The sequence below is a fragment of the Hemitrygon akajei genome, unplaced genomic scaffold, assembly GCF_048418815.1.
Source record: "Hemitrygon akajei unplaced genomic scaffold, sHemAka1.3 Scf000071, whole genome shotgun sequence".
Classification (NCBI taxonomy): Eukaryota; Metazoa; Chordata; class Chondrichthyes; order Myliobatiformes; family Dasyatidae; genus Hemitrygon; species Hemitrygon akajei.
The window spans coordinates 4,434,042-4,451,272 of NW_027331957.1; the positions used below are offsets into that span (position 1 = coordinate 4,434,042).

General features: G+C 48.7%; 1 protein-coding gene and 1 long non-coding RNA gene across 3 annotated transcripts in view; both read left to right on the forward strand.

Moving 5' to 3' along the window:
• Positions 1-5,592, forward strand: part of LOC140722158 (C-type lectin domain family 12 member B-like) — a 309,106-nt gene extending 303,514 nt beyond the window's left edge. The window contains exons 5-10 of the mRNA XM_073036948.1: positions 711-827; positions 1,806-2,012; positions 2,692-2,834; positions 3,909-3,973; positions 4,513-4,707; positions 5,373-5,592. Of these exons, the coding sequence (XP_072893049.1) occupies positions 711-827; positions 1,806-2,012; positions 2,692-2,834; positions 3,909-3,973; positions 4,513-4,702 (722 nt within the window). The 3' untranslated portion in view covers positions 4,703-4,707; positions 5,373-5,592. The remainder of the gene's footprint in view (positions 1-710; positions 828-1,805; positions 2,013-2,691; positions 2,835-3,908; positions 3,974-4,512; positions 4,708-5,372) is intronic.
• Positions 5,593-8,506: 2,914 nt separating this feature from the next.
• LOC140722167 (uncharacterized) lies at positions 8,507-15,142 on the forward strand. 2 transcript variants are annotated; one of them, XR_012097550.1, is made up of 5 exons: positions 8,507-8,618; positions 12,416-12,724; positions 13,454-13,596; positions 13,902-13,966; positions 15,009-15,142. It is a non-coding gene; the product is annotated as an uncharacterized lncRNA (long non-coding RNA). The 2 variants fall into 2 exon arrangements; XR_012097549.1 differs by having other exon boundaries at positions 12,416-13,596.
• Positions 15,143-17,231: the final 2,089 nt, after the last annotated feature.

A 17,231-nucleotide genomic window follows, 5' to 3' on the forward strand; every position in this document is an offset into this window, starting at 1 on the left:
CGCTGATGCCACTACGTCACCAGCCGTCCATATATTGCACCTTGGTAGGTCAAATGAAAGAAATGACACACTATCAAAGCCAAGACCCTAAATATTGTTCAAACATAGAAACATAGGGAAACTACAGCATAGCACCGGCTCCTCGGAGCACAATGCTGTGCCGAACATGTCTTTATTTTAGATGGGCAGAGGATCCTGGGGTCCATGTTCATTGCTCCCAGAACGTGGCTGAGTTTGATGGGATGGTTGCCTTTATTAGTCGGGGCGTTGAGTACAAATGTCAGGGAGCTATGTTGCAACTTTATAAACTTCAAAATTCAGCCTGAATCAAGCGTATTGTATACAGTTCTGTTGATCCCATTATCGGAATGATGTCGGGGCGTTGGGGAGCCTCCGGAGAGGTTTAACAGGACTCTGCCGGGATTCAGTGGCATGAGTTGCAACGAGAGGTCGGACACCTGGGTCGCTTCCTCTGGAGCGGAGGAAGCTCAGGGGAGATCTGACTGATCTCTGGAATCCGTCAGACACCTGTCAGCCTTTGTCAAGTCAAGGGATTTGTACTCGGCGATGACGGCTGAAAGTAGATGAGATTTTGAGAGGAAGGGCGTGATCGTGGTGGAAGGAGAGAGCGCTGAAGGGGGGTGGGAGGGAGACCCAGTGCGCAAGATGGCCGAATTAACACACACACACGCTGAATGGACTCTCTGCAGGCGCGCAGAAACAGGAGCCGAAGGAGAACATCGGAAATAGATCGTGCCGTAAGATCTGCCTACTCTGCCTCGTTGCGTCCATCATCATTGCGATAGTGGCCGGACTCTGGATCTATGGTGAGTCAAACGGGCTCAGGGTCCAGCCAGACCGGAATTAAACAGAGTGCGATGAAGTGATATCATAAAACCTCAGAGTGATGCCGACACGTCCTTCGTTATAACAGCGGCACACTTCTAATCCTGTCAAAGACACGGATTTTACCGTTACACAATCAGGACTCAGACTGACTCCGATACGCCATTCGACATTATACCAGTAATCTTGTTCCCATAGCACTGACATGACCCTGTACACGACACAGGTACCTCCTTACAGCGACACGAACACGACCCTCAACGTGACACAGACATGTCCCTCAAAGTGACAGCAACTCACCCCGCACTGTCACATCGAGATGACCCTGTCCGTGTTACTGAAAAACTCCTCAAGGCTCCAACTCCCCGTCAGACCAGCAAACTCCCCACTGTGGCACAAACACACCCGACACCATGAGATAGACAATACACGCACAGTGACACTGACAAACCCCTCACTGTGATTCCGAAATATCCCTCACCGTGACACCGAGATACTCCTCACTGTGACCCGCCAGACTTCTCACACGGACACGGAACCACGTATCGCAGTGTTAGGGCACGTCCCTCACCGCAACACCTCACGTATCGCAGTGTCACGTCACGCCCATCCCCGCAACACCGACACGTATCTCACTGTGACATGGAATCAACCATCGCCGTGATACTTACAAGACTCGCACCTCACGGTGTCACTGTGACATCCACACAACCGTCCGCTTGAGAGTCAAAACCCTCACTCCTGATAATGACAAGTATCTTACCGGGTCACGTACACGATCTGCCCTGTGAAACTGGACACCTCCCTCTGAGACACAAAACCTTCACTGCAACATTCGTCACTGTGACAGCTACCCGCCCCTCAACGTGAACCGCACCGCCCCTTGACACTGATACACCCATTACCGCGACCCGCCGAGCACGTGACGCAGACTCACACGTCACTTCAATCTCTCTCAGTGTCACAGATTCGTCTGTGTCAGCATCAGGGAATGAACAGGACACAGACGAAATATGGACAACAGCTCCATAATTTGAACTCAACAGTTGAATCCAAGATGTCCGACAATTCCCGTCTGAATTTCATCGACTGCGCCTGTCTCCAGAATATTTCTCTCCTTAAGAGCAGCCTGGATGAAATTTGCCAATTCCTGACCAGTAGCAGAGGTGAGGCAATGTCGCCCTCCTACTCCACTTCTAATGAGAGAGAAAGAGAGAGAGAGAGAGAGAGAGAGAGAGAGAGAGAGAGAGAGAGAGAGAGAGAGAGAGAGAGAGAGAGAGAGAGAGAGAGAGAGAGAGAGAGAGAGAGAGAGAGAGAGAGAGAGAGAGAGAGAGGAGGGAGGGAGAGAGAGAGGGAGGGATTGAGATTGAGATTGATCCACACTGTCTCTGACCCTGTGTCTGATTAAACGGTTTGAGGGAGTTCCACACCGTGTCTGACCCCGGGAGTGTGTGGTGCGGGGTGGAGGGAGTTTCACTCGATGTCTGACCGCAGGAGTCTGTGATGGTCGGGGTGGAGGGAGCATCACTCTGAGTCTGACCCCGGGAATGTCTGATGGGACGGTGTGGAGGGAGATTCACTCTGTGTCTGACCCCGGGAGTGTGTGATGGGATAGTGGGGAGGGAGATTCACTCTGTGTCTGACCCCGGGAGTGTGTGATCGGACGGTGTGGAGGGAGCTTCCCTCTGTATCTGACCCCGGGAGTGTGAGATGTGACGGTGTGCAGGGAGTTTCACTTTGGGTTTGACCCCGGGAGTGTGCGATGGGGGAGTGTGGAGGGAGATTCATTCTCAGTCTGACCACAGGAGTGTTTGATAATTCCTTATCCCAATTCCTTATTTCCAGAGCGAATTTGTTCCAAGGCATGGGAAAAATATGGTGACCGGTGTTATTTCTTCTCCACGTTTAAAACATCTTACGATGGAGCGAGGCAACAATGTTCAGACTTTGATTCAAGACTTCTCGAGATCAGTTCAAAGGATGAAGCGGTATGTGTCACCTCAGGAGAGAAGACTTATTCACACGTGTCCAACCTCTACCAGGATGAGACAAAGAGTGGAGATGGCTGTTCACTGACTCCTCACACACTCCCGGGGTCAGGCACAGAGTGAATCTCCCTCCACACCGTCCCATCACACACTCCCGGGGTCAGACACAGAGTGAATCTCACTCCGCACCGTCCCATCACACACTCCCGGGGTCAGACACAGAGTGAATCTCTCTCCACACCGTCCCATCACACACTCCCGGGGTCAGAAACAGAGTGAATCTCCCTCCACACCGTCCCATCACACACCCCCGGGGTCAGAAACAGAGTGAATCTCCCTCCACACCGTCCCATCACACACTCCCGGTGTCAGACACAGAGTGAATCTCCCTCCACACCGTCCCATCACACACTCCCGGTGTCAGACACAGAGTGAATCTCCCTCCACACCGTCCCATCACACACTCCCGGGGTCAGACACAGAGTGAATCTCCCTGCACACGGTCCCATCACACACTCCCGGGGTCAGACACAGAGTGAATCTCCCTCCGCACCGTCCCATCACACACTCCCGGGGTCAGACACAGAGTGAATCTCCCTCCACCCCGTCCCATCACGCACTCCCGGGGTCAGACACAGAGTGAATCTCCCTCCACACCGTCCCATCACACACTCCCGGGGTCAGAAACAGAGTGAATCTCCCTCCACACCGTCCCATCACACACTCCCGGGGTCACACACAGAGTGAATCTCCCTCCACACCGTCCCATCACACACTCCCGGGGTCACACACAGAGTGAATCGCCCTCCACACCGTCCCATCACACACTCCCGGGGTCAGATACAGAGTGAATCTCCCTGCACACCGTCCCATCACACACTCCCGGGGTCAGACACAGAGTGAATCTCCCTCCGCACCGTCCCATCACACACTCCCGGTGTCAGACACAGAGTGAATCTCCCTCCACACCGTCCCAACACACACTCCTGTTGTAATTTAAAAAAAAAAAATCTGAGGGAGGCCCGTAAATAGTTTTCGATTCTTGACATTAATCAAAGGAATTTAACTTCACAGAGTTTTGTTCTCGACGCTCTTTCGAACCGAAACGGTGCCCGCTGGGTTGGGAAATGCGAGAATGGGTGAGATTTGGACTGATCTGTGGGGTGAGAGATGGGGAATGACATCGTCCTGACGGGAGAAAGTGGGATTAGTTTCCTGACTGAAGTAGGCCAGTGGGACAAGGGAGGGACATTGGGATCTTTTTGTAGACTGACATGAAGCTGTGGAAAAATGGAATGGGCAAGGGATTAATTTGGGGACTGACAGAGGACTCCGGGTCGAAAGTGTGCTTGTGGGATTTATTTAGGGACTGCCATGCCGTGGGGAGCGGGTTGGACTGTAGGAATTTAATGGATACGGAAACAGATCTGAGGGGAGAGAGTGGGTCTGCTGGATTGGTATGCAATCTGTTATAGGACTACGGAGAGAGAGATGGTCAGTGGGATTAGTTTGGAGACTGACCAGAGTCTGTGGGGAGCGCAGTCCAGTGGGATTAGTTTGGAGACTGACAATCGGCTGTCGGGAGACTTTGGGTCAGTGGGATTAGTATGGGGACGGTCTCGGGTTGTCCGATGCAGCCGATTTGTCTCTGTTGAAATTGTTGAATCCTCTTTGATAGGAAAGTGGCCTCTGAACTCCTGTACGAGGTGTACTCAGGGAGTTCCGCCTGCAGTAATTGCAACTCGTACATAATGGGTTCTTCTTGCAGTCGTGATCGCCGTTTCATCTGCGAGAAGTCGGCTGCACTTTTCCCGGACATTCCTCAAAAGATCCAGGATCTCTGTCTACAGCCCGTGGAGCCGAATTGAATCAAGTGACTACCGCTCTTTCTCCTCCTTCTCTTCCCTCCACTCTCACACCCCCATCCTCTCAAATTCTCCGCCGACGTTCTCTGCCCATTCCTCCTACTCCATTCTCATCCACTTGTCGCAACCCCATTCTCCCAATTCCACAGCGAGAAAGCCTCTCACACCATCTATCTCCTTCCTCCTCGATATACCCCTGTCCGCCGTCTGGCTCTTTCCCACTCCCTCTAATTCTCCCTCAATCCCCTCTCCTCCCCTTGTTCCCTCGCTCTTTCTCCGCCCGTTCTTTCTCTGCTGCGTCTGCAAAACTCTTTTCCATTTCAACCCCTTTCCCCCCGCTCTCTACCCAACTCTCTCCCTCCCCTCTCCGTTCTCTCTAAATCCACCGTCTCCCTGATCTCTCTCTTTCTCCTTTCCACTCACTCTCGCCTCAATCCTGTGCCGTCTGGTTCCCGATAACACAACCCTGGGTGAGAGTCTGTGCGCATCCCCTCTGTCTGTGCCCCTCTCGGGTTTATGCAACTCTGTCAGGTTATAACTACGCTCCAGGGAATAAAATCCCAACCTTCCCTCCCTCTCACCATAACTCAGTCCTCCGAGTTCAGGCAATATCCCCGTAGAACTTTCTGTACAATATGACCAGTTCTCTGGCATTTTTTTTCTCCTAAAGCAGGGCGGCCTCACCGACGTCTTGTACCACGGGAACGTGACCTCCCGACTCCTGTACTCAGTGTGATTGGTGAAGACCAGCGTGTGAAGTGTCCTGTCCACCCTATCGGATGTTTTCTTCAGAAATCGCTGTTTGATTTATTATCTGAAACTTATAACGCCTGGAATTTGTTGTTTTGCAGCATCGATCCGGCGCAAAGATGTAGAATTAATGTAAATTACCAAAAAAAAAAAGATATTAAAAACTGAAAATGTGGAGGTGGTGCACATGTGTTCAAAACATATGATGGTGGAGGGGTGGAGGTGTTTCAGAAGCGTTTAGTGTTCAGGATTCTGTACCCCTTCCCCAATGGTAGTAATAAGCAGGGAGATTGTCCCGGGGTGAGGGGCCTCACTGATGGATGCCCCCTTCTCGAGGCATCGCATCTTGAAGATGTCCTCGATGCTGGGGAAGGTGGTGACTTTGACGCTGATTGAGTTTACATCCCTCTGCAGCCTCCGGTGACCTTGTCCCTTGCGGCCTCCACACCAGGCGGCGATGCTACAAGTCAGAATGCTCCCAAGTTTCATCTGTAGACAATGGCCAAATATTCTCAGTCTCCTGACGTTGTAACACCTTCTGTAATGAGAGAGCGATGGGTGGCGGTGAAAGCAAGTGTAGAGAATGGTCTGAAATACACTCAGACTCACACTCAAAATAAACAGGACGACAGTGACAAAATCCAAAGATTAGATTACAATCTATAGCATTAGAAATGCTAATACAGCAGGAGCTCTTTAATTACTGCCGCGCAATAATTGGCAGTCAGAACCTTAAAGGGAAAGTGACCGGTAACCATACTCGGGGAATATCCCAATATCTCTCCCTCTCCTCTTCTCCTTCCTGTCTCGCCACTCCCTCTCCTCCTCCATCTATCATCCACTCCCCCGTCTCCCCCTCTACCTAACCCTCTCCACCTCCCCCAAGAAGTTTTATTCAGGCAAATTCTGGAAGCAAGCATCACAACTTCTGTACAAAAAGCTAATAATTATCCTAAGCACAACTCAGAATCCACAATGGACGACCGCAAGAGCCGCACGCTGAAGGTATTGCCGTGGCCGTCACAGTCCCCAAATCTAACCCTCATGGAAATCTGTGGACAGACCTCAAAAGAGCAGTGCGTGCCAAAGGGGGTGTTGCCAAGTACCGACCATGCCGGCTGCCCAAACATTTGCTTCGGGACCGTTTCTTTTTTTGTTATTTTAAAACTGTAAACGATGGAAATAAAAAAAATAATCTTGCTTAAAATATTAAAGAAATATGTCATCTTTACCTTTATGCCTTTTGGAAATCAGGTCATCTTTTACATGCTTGGCTATTCACAGGAACAGAAATTTTGACCAGCGGTGCCCAAACTTTCGCATTGCCCTGTATATAAATGAACTGGATGAAAATGCAGATGGGTGGGTTAGTAGCGTGGCAGATGATTAGTAGCGTGGCAGATGACACAACGATAGGTGGTGTTGTGGATCGTGTAGCAGACTGACAAAGAATTCAGTAGGACACGGATCCGTTACAGATACGGTTTAGGGAACTGGCAGATGGAGTTTAACGCGGTCAAACGCGAAATGTCGCACCTTTGTATGTCAAATGCTAAGTATAGGACACTATTGAAACCAAGACCCAAAGCAGTGTTGATTGTCAGAGGGATCGCCTGGTTCATGTGTCCTGCTCGTGGCAACACAGTTTGATGGGGTGTTTAACAAGGCATACAGCTTGTTGCCTTTATTAGTCGTGGTAAGAAGTTAACAAGTCAGGACGTTGTGTTGCAGCTTAATAATAATCTAATTAGGCAGTGACAGGCGCATTGTGTAGAGTTCCGGTCACCACATTATCGGAAGGATGTCGGGGCTTTGGAGAGCCTCCAGAGAGGGTCAACTGGACGCCGCCCGGATTTGATGACGTGTGTTACAACGAGAGGTCCGGCACTTGGGTTGTTTTCCCTGGAGCGGCGGAAGATGCGGGGAGATAGGACAGAGGTTTATAAGATTATGAGAAGCGCAGGGTGAGTAGACTGACAGAATTTTTTTTTTTTTTACTCAGAGTTGAAATGTCCAGTACCAGAGGGAATGTACTCGGGAAAATACTGTGAGTCTATTCTGTGCTGAACTGCTTGCTCTGTCTTCTCTCTGTGATAATAATAATCCAATTTCCAAGTCTACCAGGCGGAATGCCCTGAACAGGCAAAGCCGAGATTATTATCCCGGTTTTCATCCGAGATTTTCCCACAGACAGCAGAGGTCTCAGTGCGGATCCATGCCTAACGCCACTTGTCACTGACGTCCAACCAACGACCTCCGCCCTCTGTGTTCTATGGATTCGGTATCCAAATGGTTAATTCACTATGGATCCCATGCATCGCAGACTTCTGAATGTATATCCCATGAGAGGGACATTGTCAAAGGCCCGTCAGAAGTCAATTCTTTAACGCCCTACCGACCTATACTATCAACGCAAGATCCCTTTGTAGGTCGACATTTAACTCTGCCCTGCCCCTTTACATTTGACTTGGCAAAGCGCAAAACCTCACACTTACCCGGGTTAAATTCCATCTCCCTTTTCCCCACCCACAGTTACAACTGATCGATATCCAACTGAATCCGTGGGAGATCTTCCACACAGTCCACATTATCACCAAGCTTTGGGCGATTCGCAAGTTCACAACCCACCCAACTCCATTTTCATCCTTGTCTGTCCGATACATCAAAAATACCAGAGGTCCCGGGCAGGTCACTGCGGAACACGATTAGTCTCAGACCACGAGCGAGAATAAGTCCCATGCGCCAGCATCCTCTGCCTTGTGAAGGCAGGAAACGCAAAGTCAAAAGCTCAGTATTCAAAATACCTTTATCATCAAATCTTTATTCAAATATTTACCAATCTCTGAACAATTTACAACTAGGAAAAATCAATCAGACATTAGACAGTCGTTGCCGAGTACAGGATTTGGGACTGTCAAAGACGACGGCTGGAAAGTGGATGAGATTGAGAGAGGCGGGAGGGGGTGATCGTGGTGGAAGGAGAGAGCGCGGGTGGCGGGTGGAAGTCAATACCACTGGGGGGACACGGCTGAATTCACGCACACGCTGAATTGTCTCTCCACAGCTGCGCATGAACAGGAGCCGAGACATAGACCGCGCCGTAAGATCTGCCTACTCTGCCTCGTTACGTCCGTCCTCGTCGCGACAGTTGCCGGGCTCTCGATCCATGGTGAGTCAAACAGGCTGCGTGTGGAGTCAGACAGTAAAGAAACGGAGTGGATTCAGGTGACCACGTAAAATCTCACAGTGACGCCGACACAACCCTCACTTTTGACACCAACACGCTCATTACCGTGACACGGATACGCTGCTCACCAACACCCCCATCATGCTGACTCAGACTCGCCAATCAACGTGACAACAATAGCACACTTACAGTGACACATCCACGGACACGCAAGCTCGTGTTACTGATGGGTTTCAGTGAGATTCCCACTTCAACCTTCTGACCTCCAGTGAGTCCAAGCCCAGAGCTATGAAGTGTTCTTCATTAGACAAGTCTGAATTCATTTTGGTGATTCGCCTTTGAATCATCTCCAATGTCAACACATCCTTTCTTACATAAGGGGGCCCACAGCTGCTCATAATACTCCACCTGAGGGCTCACCAGGGCTTTATAAAGACTCAACATGAGATCCTTGCTTTTCTACTCTAGTCCGCTCGAAATCAATGATACCGTCTCATTTTCCTTCCTCACCACAGACTCAGCCAACATATTCAGCTGCAGGGAACTCTGCACGAGGACTCCAAAGCGCCTTTGTAGTTATCTCTCCGCTTAGAAAATAATCTACGCTTTTATTTCCGCTACAAAAGTGCATCAACAGACATAGTGTTCCATCTGAAAATTCTTATCCAGTCTTCTCATCTATGTCAGTCCTCCTATGTCCTCTCCGCTTTCTCAACACTATCTGCGCCTCCACCTATCTTCGTCCCGTCCGCATACTTGGCCACAAAGCCATCAGTTCCTTCAAACATATTATTGACATATAATGTACGAAGATGCGGTCGAAACTCAGACCCTTTAGAACACCCCTAGTCTTGAAGAAGCATTAGTATTGATCCACGATTTCATCGATCCATTTCTTCAGCTACCTCCTTCAGAACCCTGGGTGTAGCACATCTGTTCGAAATGACTTTTCTACCTTCAGACCTCTCAGTTTCCGGAGCACCTTCTCTACACTTATGGCACCGTTACTCACTTCTGCCCTCAGACTGTCTCGAATTTCCGGCATACTGCTGGCGCCTTTCACAGTAAATACAGAAGCAAAATATTTATACCGTTCCGTCACCATCTCCCTGTCGTACATTACTATCTCCGCAGTATGATTTCCCAGTGATCCAATATCTACTCTCGGCTCTGTTTTACACGTTATATATCTGAAGAAACATTACATGAGATCCTTGCTTTTGTACTCCCTTCCGCTCGAAATCAATGCTACCGTCTCATTTTCCTTCCTCACCACAGTGTCAATCAGCATATTCACCTTCAGGTAACCCTACACGAGATTTCCCAAGCGCCTTTGTAGTTTGCTCTCCGTTTATAAAACAATGGACGCTTTTTTTTTCCGGCACAGCAGACATTGTATTCCATCTGAAAATTCTTGGCCAGTCTTCTCATCTATGTAGGTCCATCTTTGTCCTCTCCGCTTTCTCAACACTACCCGCGCCTCCATCTGTCTTCGTGTCGTCCGCGTACTTGGACGCGAAGCCATCAATTTCTTCAACCATATTATTGACATATAATGCACAAAGAAGCGGTCCCAACTCAGACACTTTGGAACATTTATAGTTACCGGCCGTCAACTAGAAGGGTCTCCCTTTATTACCATTCTCTGCGTCCTGCCAATCCGCCACTGTTCCATCCATTCTAGTGCCTTTCCTGTAATAACATTGGCGTTTAACTTGTTATTAAACCTCATGTGTGGCAACTTGTCAAACAATGGAATTCTGAAAATCCAAGTACAGAATATCCACCGAGTCTTCCTGCTTATCCAGAGCCCGATTTCTTCAGAGTATTTCAACGTATTGATCATGAGAGATTTTCCTTCAAGGAAACTATGCTGACTTTGGCCTATTTTATCATGTGCCTGCAACCCGAAACCATGCACTCAATAATCTACTGCAATATCTTGCCAGGCACAGAGATCAGAATAACAGTCCAGCGATTTCCTTTCCTCTGCCTCTCTCCGTTGTGGGAGGGTGGAGTGACACATGCAATTTCCGAGCCTCCGGAACCATGGCAGAGTCCAATTCTTCTTGAAGAAGCATTAGAAATGATCCACGATCTCTTCAGCCACCTCCATCAGAACACTGGGTGTAGAACATCTATTCAAAATGACTATCTAACTTCATAACTCTCAGTTTCTCAAGCACCTTCTCTATATTTCTGGCACCGTCAATCACTTCTGCATCCAGACAATCTCGAATCTCAAGCATACTGCTGGCGTCTTTCACAGGAAATACTGAAAAAAATACATATTCAGTTCCTTCGCCATCTCCCTGTCCCCCATTACTATCTCCCCAGTATAATTTTCCTGTGATCCAATATCTCCTCTCGGCTCTCGTTTACACTTTATATATCGGAATTAACCTTTGCAGTTCCGTGACTCGATGCACAAAGATTCTGCAGCTGAAGATTCTGTGTCATTTTTTTTCAATGATTTGATTTCATGTTTTATGAAATCCAAAGCCAAACCGCTCTCTCGGCTTACGTGAATATCTTTTCCGTGCAATGCTCTAATCAATATAGAAGAATAAAACAACAACAACAACAACGACGATAATAATAATAATAATAATAATAATAATAATAATAATAATAAACAAACGAATAAATAAATAAATTTCAGTATACGCATATTGAATAAATTAAAAATCGTGCAAAATAGAAATACTATATATTAAAAAGCGAGGTAGTGCCCAAGGGTTCAGTATCCATTTAGGAATCGGACGGCGGAGGGGAAGAAGCTGTTCCTGAATCACTAAGTGTGTGCATTCGGGCTCCTGTTCCTCCTTCCGGATGGTAAGAGTGGGATGAGGGCATACCTGGGTGCTGGAGGTCATTAATTATCTTAAACTGGAATCCGAAGTTCTGTGACGACAGTTGTCTTCTCAAAGGAGGTGAAAACATCACAATGAAGCAGGGAGAGTCAGTAAATACTTTGCCAGCTGATCCGTGCTGAGCCAGCAAGAGATTTAAAATGTCCATGGGGCCCTATGGGACTTGTCGGCGGGCTTCAGTCATCACAAGCAGTCGCTTGTTTTGAGGAGAGCCAGCAAGAGGTTTAAAAAGTGGGCGGGCCGTTTGGGATTTCTTTGCAGTCTTCCGTCATTGTGATTGATTACCAGACTGGTATATGGAGGAATTTAAGGTGGTGGGGGGTTATATGGGAGGCAGGGTTTGAGGGTCGGCACAAAGTTTTGGCCCGAAGGGCCTGTAATGTGCTGTTCGATGTTCTATGTTTAGGCAATTTGCGATGGCTAACAAAGAGTAGATAGATTTAACCGGGGCGGCAGTTATGTGAGAGATCCAGTGTGAGAGTGCAGGACATACCCGGGGTGCTGCGGGCCATTAATAATCCAGCTGATACAGAGATCTAGACGTTGGCTCCTGCAAAAACGCTTCAGGCACCGACACACCTCGCAGCGTGACACTTACACCTACTTCACCGTGACACCTACATGTCCTTCACCATCACATCAGAGTGACGAGAGTCACCTCTCACCATGACACTGACACATCCCTCACAGGAACACGGAAACAGCCTTTACCGTGACACTGACACGCTCCTCTCCATGACAAGGACACACGCCTCTCCATGACACCGACACGGTCCTCAGCGTGAAATCGACACGTCCCTGACAACGACATGGACACACCCCTCAACGTGATACCGACACTCCCCTCACTGTTGACCGACTCGCGAATCACCGTGACACAGAGACACACTTCACCATTTCTCTCAGTGTTACAGATCCGTCAGTCTCTGCTCGCCTCCGATCAAAAGTACCAGAGACTTTGGGAGCAACATCAGGAGATGAACAGGACCCAGCACCAATGTTGACTGCAAATCCACGAGCCGAACTCAACCCTTGAATCCATAACATCAGAGAATTCCCGCTTTGATATCTCTCAGATCACCTGTCTAAAGAACATTTCCGTCCAAAACAACAACGTCTCCATCATTGAACACAACTTGAATCACCTCGAACTGAAGTGTAAAACTCTCAACGAAACCAAGGCTCAAATCTGCCAACTGCTGACCAGCAGAAAAGGTGTGATAACATCAGCTATTCTGCCGCTCCTAATCACAGCAGAGGGAGAGGAATCTACAATATATGGCTGATCTCGGGAATGTGCAATGGGAAGGTGTGCTTGCAGTGACGCCGTGTGTGTATGATGGGACGGTGTGGGTGGAACGACCTACCCCGAGAGTGTGTGATCAGACGGTGTGGAGAGAGCGGCACCTAGTGTCTGTACCTGGGAGTGCATGATACAGCGCTACAGAGGCAACTTCTCTCAGTGTTAGGCATTGCTGCAGAGGGAGCGTCACTCTGCGTTTGACACCGGGTGTTTCTGATAGAAGCTGCGCTTTCTCTCTGACCCCAAGTATGTGTGACTTGACGGTGTGGGTAGAGATTCGGTCTGTGTCTGACACGGTGTGGAGGGAGCTTCAGTCTATGTGACCCGGGAGTCTGAGATGGGAGAGGGTGCAGTGTGCTTTCCTCTGTGTGAACGCGGGAGCGTGTGATGGGACTGTGACGGGGGTATTGCACTCTGTGTCTGACAACGGCGTGTGTGATAGGACGGTGTGCAGTAAATTTTACACTGTGTCTGACCACCTGAGAGTGTCAAGGGATGGTGTGGAGGGAGATTACTCTGGTTCTGAACACGGGGCACTGTGATGTGACGATGTGAAGTGATCCTCTTCCTGTCACTAAATAGCAGTGGCCGTAATGGACAATACGGAGGGAGAGTTACTGTTCCTTGTTCCTGATTTCCAGATAAAGCGTGTTCCCAGGACTGGATCAGAAATGGAGGCCTGTGTTATTTCATATCCACGTATGAAAGTTCTTACGAGGGGGCGAAGCAACTTTGTTCTATCTCTAATTCAAAGCTTCTTGAAATAAATACAAACGAGGAAGAGGTATGTGTCAGATGGACAGAAGATTTATCCAGACTAGAGTGAAGCTCCCTCCTCACCGTCCCATCACACACTTCTATTGTAGACACAGAGTGAAACTCCTTCCACACCGTCCAATCATATACTGCGAGGGTCAGGAACAGAGTGAAGCTCCCTCCACACCGTCCCATCACACACTCCCGTGGATATACACAAAGCGTATCTCCCTCCATACCGTCCCATCACACACTCACCAGGTCAAGCACAGAGTGACGCTCTTTAAATTGTGCTCGATTTCAATCATTAATGAGAGCAATTTAATTTGACAGAATTTTGTGAACGAACGTGTCCGCGGCCAAGACCGTTCATACTGGATTGGAACATGCAAAGCGGGGTGAGATTTGGGGTGATGCAGGTTTTTGGAGAGAGACTGGGCACTGGGATTAGTTTGGTGACTGACACATGTCTGTGGGGGAAGTGGGGTACAGGAGCTTCTTGGGGCTGCCACTATTCGGTCGTGAGTGGTGGCTCACTGGGGATATTTAGGGATAGTATCAGGTGTCGAGGAGAGAGTAAGGCAGTAGGAGTATGCTGTGGCCTGGTATCCCCGGAGGAAGAGATTGGGTAGTGCGATTAATTTGTTGACTGACGCAGTCTTTGCGAGGAAAGTGGAATAGGGGAGTATTTAGGTGACTGACATAAGTCTGTGGGGAGAAAACGCTTTGGTGGGACTATTGGGGGAGGGACACTCTGGACAGAGAGTGGGCTACTGCGATTAATTTTGGACTGACACTGGTCTGTGGGGTGAGATTAGGCAATGCGATTAGTTTGTGACCGACCCGGGCCCTTGGTAGAGCGCGGACAGTTGGTTTAATCTGTGGGCTGACATGGACTGTGGGAAAAGAGTGGGAAGTGAGAGTGTTTTGGTGATTGACGCAGGTCTGTAGGAAGAAGGTTGGACAGTGGGATTATAGTGGGGACTGGCACGCAGCTGATGGGTGAGAGTGGGAAGTGCAAGAATTTGGGGACACACGCGGCCTCGGGAGATAGAGAGAGGGTCAGTGGGAGTATTTTGGGGAATGCGACCGGGCAGTGGGGAGAGTGGCGCAGCTGGATAAGTGTGGGGACTGACACCGTTCCGTGGGGAGCGGCTGCGGCTCTGGGAGCAACTTCAGGAGTGACAGGGTACTGAGGGAAGAAGATGTGAACGTGGGGTTATTTTGGGTTATTTTGGGGTAATTGTGACACAGCTCTGTGGGTAGAGCGTTGGGCAAGGGATTATTCAGGGACTGCCACAGGGTCAGTGAGAGTATTTTGGAAACTGGAGCAGGTATGTGGGGAGAGAGAGGGTCAGTGGGAGTATTTTGGGAAATGACACAGGACTGTCTGCTGGATTTGTGTTGTCCCTTTTGAAACTCTTTACCCTTCCTTGACAGGGAAGCGGCCTCTAACATCCTGTACGAGGTGAAATCTGGAAAGTTCGAATGCAGTGAATGTAAATCTCGCTGGCTTGGCAGTTGCAAAAATGATCAGCACCGTTTCATTTGTGAGAAGCCCGCACCTTTGTGCCTGGGTATTCCTGAAAAGATCCGGGATCTCTGTCAAAATGCCGTGGAGCCGACATAAATCAAGCGGCATCATTCTCTTACCCCAATTCCAGCTCTCTCCCAGACTCTGATAAACCCATCCGCTCCGCCTCTCGCCCCTACACTAATCTCCTCTCTCTACCTATGGCACTCTTACTCGGCATCTCGCTCTCTCTTTACCCTCGAACCTCCAAACTCGTTCTCTCTCATAACTCCTGCACTGCCATCTCCCCCTATTTCATCCCCATTTTCCTTCCCCTCACTATCAGGCCTCCCGCTCCCAGTATCAAAGGACTGTATAGGATGTTTACCGCCTGACTCACTATTTGTGACTTATCCGCCCGGAGATTTGTATCTTTGCATGATCAGTACGTCGCAATCATGCAAAATTAATGTAAGATGCAAAAAGAGAATAAATACTGCAAAAATGTGGACGCGGTGTCATACATTCAAAAATATGATGCTGGAAGGGATGGAGGTGTACCAGAATCCTTGAGATTTCAGTTTCCTTTCTGTTTCCTGTGTTTCTTCCCGATGGTAGCCGGGGTGGGGGGGGGGGGGGGTGCTCAATGATGGAAGCCGCCTTGTCGAGGGATCGCATCTTGCAGATGCTGGGGAGGGTTGTGCCCGTGATGGAGCTGGTTGAGTCCACATCCCTCTGCCCCCTCTGGCGACCTCGTGCGTTGCAGCCTCCACACCAGGCGGCGATGCAACAAGTCAGACCAATGAAAGACCAACTCCTCTCAAATGGCTAACGTTGTAATTCCTTCTGTAACGAGAGATCTATGGTGGTGATGGGAAGTGTAGAGCGTGGTCTGGAATACACTGAAACGCACACTCGAAATAAACAAGACGACAGTGACGGCATCTAAAATTTCTGTAACAAAGAATGGTTCCCGAAATGGATCTACTACGGTTGAGCACTGAGTGCTTAGCACGGGGACATCAACGACAGACTGTCCATAAAGCAGTGTTGACGGACAATAATTGTCAGTCTGAGCCTTAAAGGAAAAGTGGCAGCTCGCCACACTCCGGGGAATGGACGTGCCGACACGTGGATGTCTTCCACTGTTCAGTTAGGAAAATCACACCCTCTTTGTGTTTGCATGAATGTGTTGGTCCTAGGATAGATCCACTGAGATGCTTCTCGACCACGGCCGCCTGAAGCAACGAATTCCACAGCATCACCCGTCTATGGTAAAATAAATTCCTCCCAATCTCTGTTGTGAATTGACACCCCTCTACCCGGTGGCTGTCAAAGGTATGTTTGCAGAAAAAGAAGTTGCAGAATTTTCTGAAAAGAACACCTCTCCAACTGTTAAGCACGGGGTAGGATCGATCGTGCTTTTTTTACATTCAACGGGAAAATTTCACTGGTATACAGAAGAATGCATTCAATTAAATACCGGCAAACTCTTGAAGCAACCATCACGCCGTCTATAAAAATGCTGAAGATGAAAAGAGGACGGCTTCTACAACAGGATAATCATCCTAAACACATCCTAAACTCGAAATCAACAATGGACTACATCAAGAGGCGCAAGCTCAATATTTTGCCATGGCCTTCACTGTCCCCCGACATAAACATTATCGAAAATCGGTGGATAGTCCACAAAAGAGCAGTGCATGCAAGACGGGCAAAGAATCAGGCAGAGCTAGAAGTCATTTGCAAGGAAGAATGGGTGAAAATTACCCAAAACCGGAATTGAAAGACTCTTAGCTGCCTACAGAAAGCGTTTAAAAGATGTGATACTTGCCAAAGTGGGTGTTACTAAGTACTGACCATGCAGGGTGCCCAAACCTTTGCTTCGGGCCCTTTTCCTTTTTTTTTTGTTATTTTGAAACTGTAAAAAGATGGAGATAAAAGAGGTACTCTTACTTAAAATATTAAAGAAATGTGTCATCTTTAACATTACGCCTTTTGGAAATCAGATCCGCTTTTACTCGCTTAGCTATTCACAGTAACAAAAATCTTGACCGGGGTGCCCAAACTTTTGCATGTCACTGTAGGGGCAAACAGTTGGTAGGTTTGTTTTCAGTTTATTTATAGTTTATAATTGCACAGTTTGAACA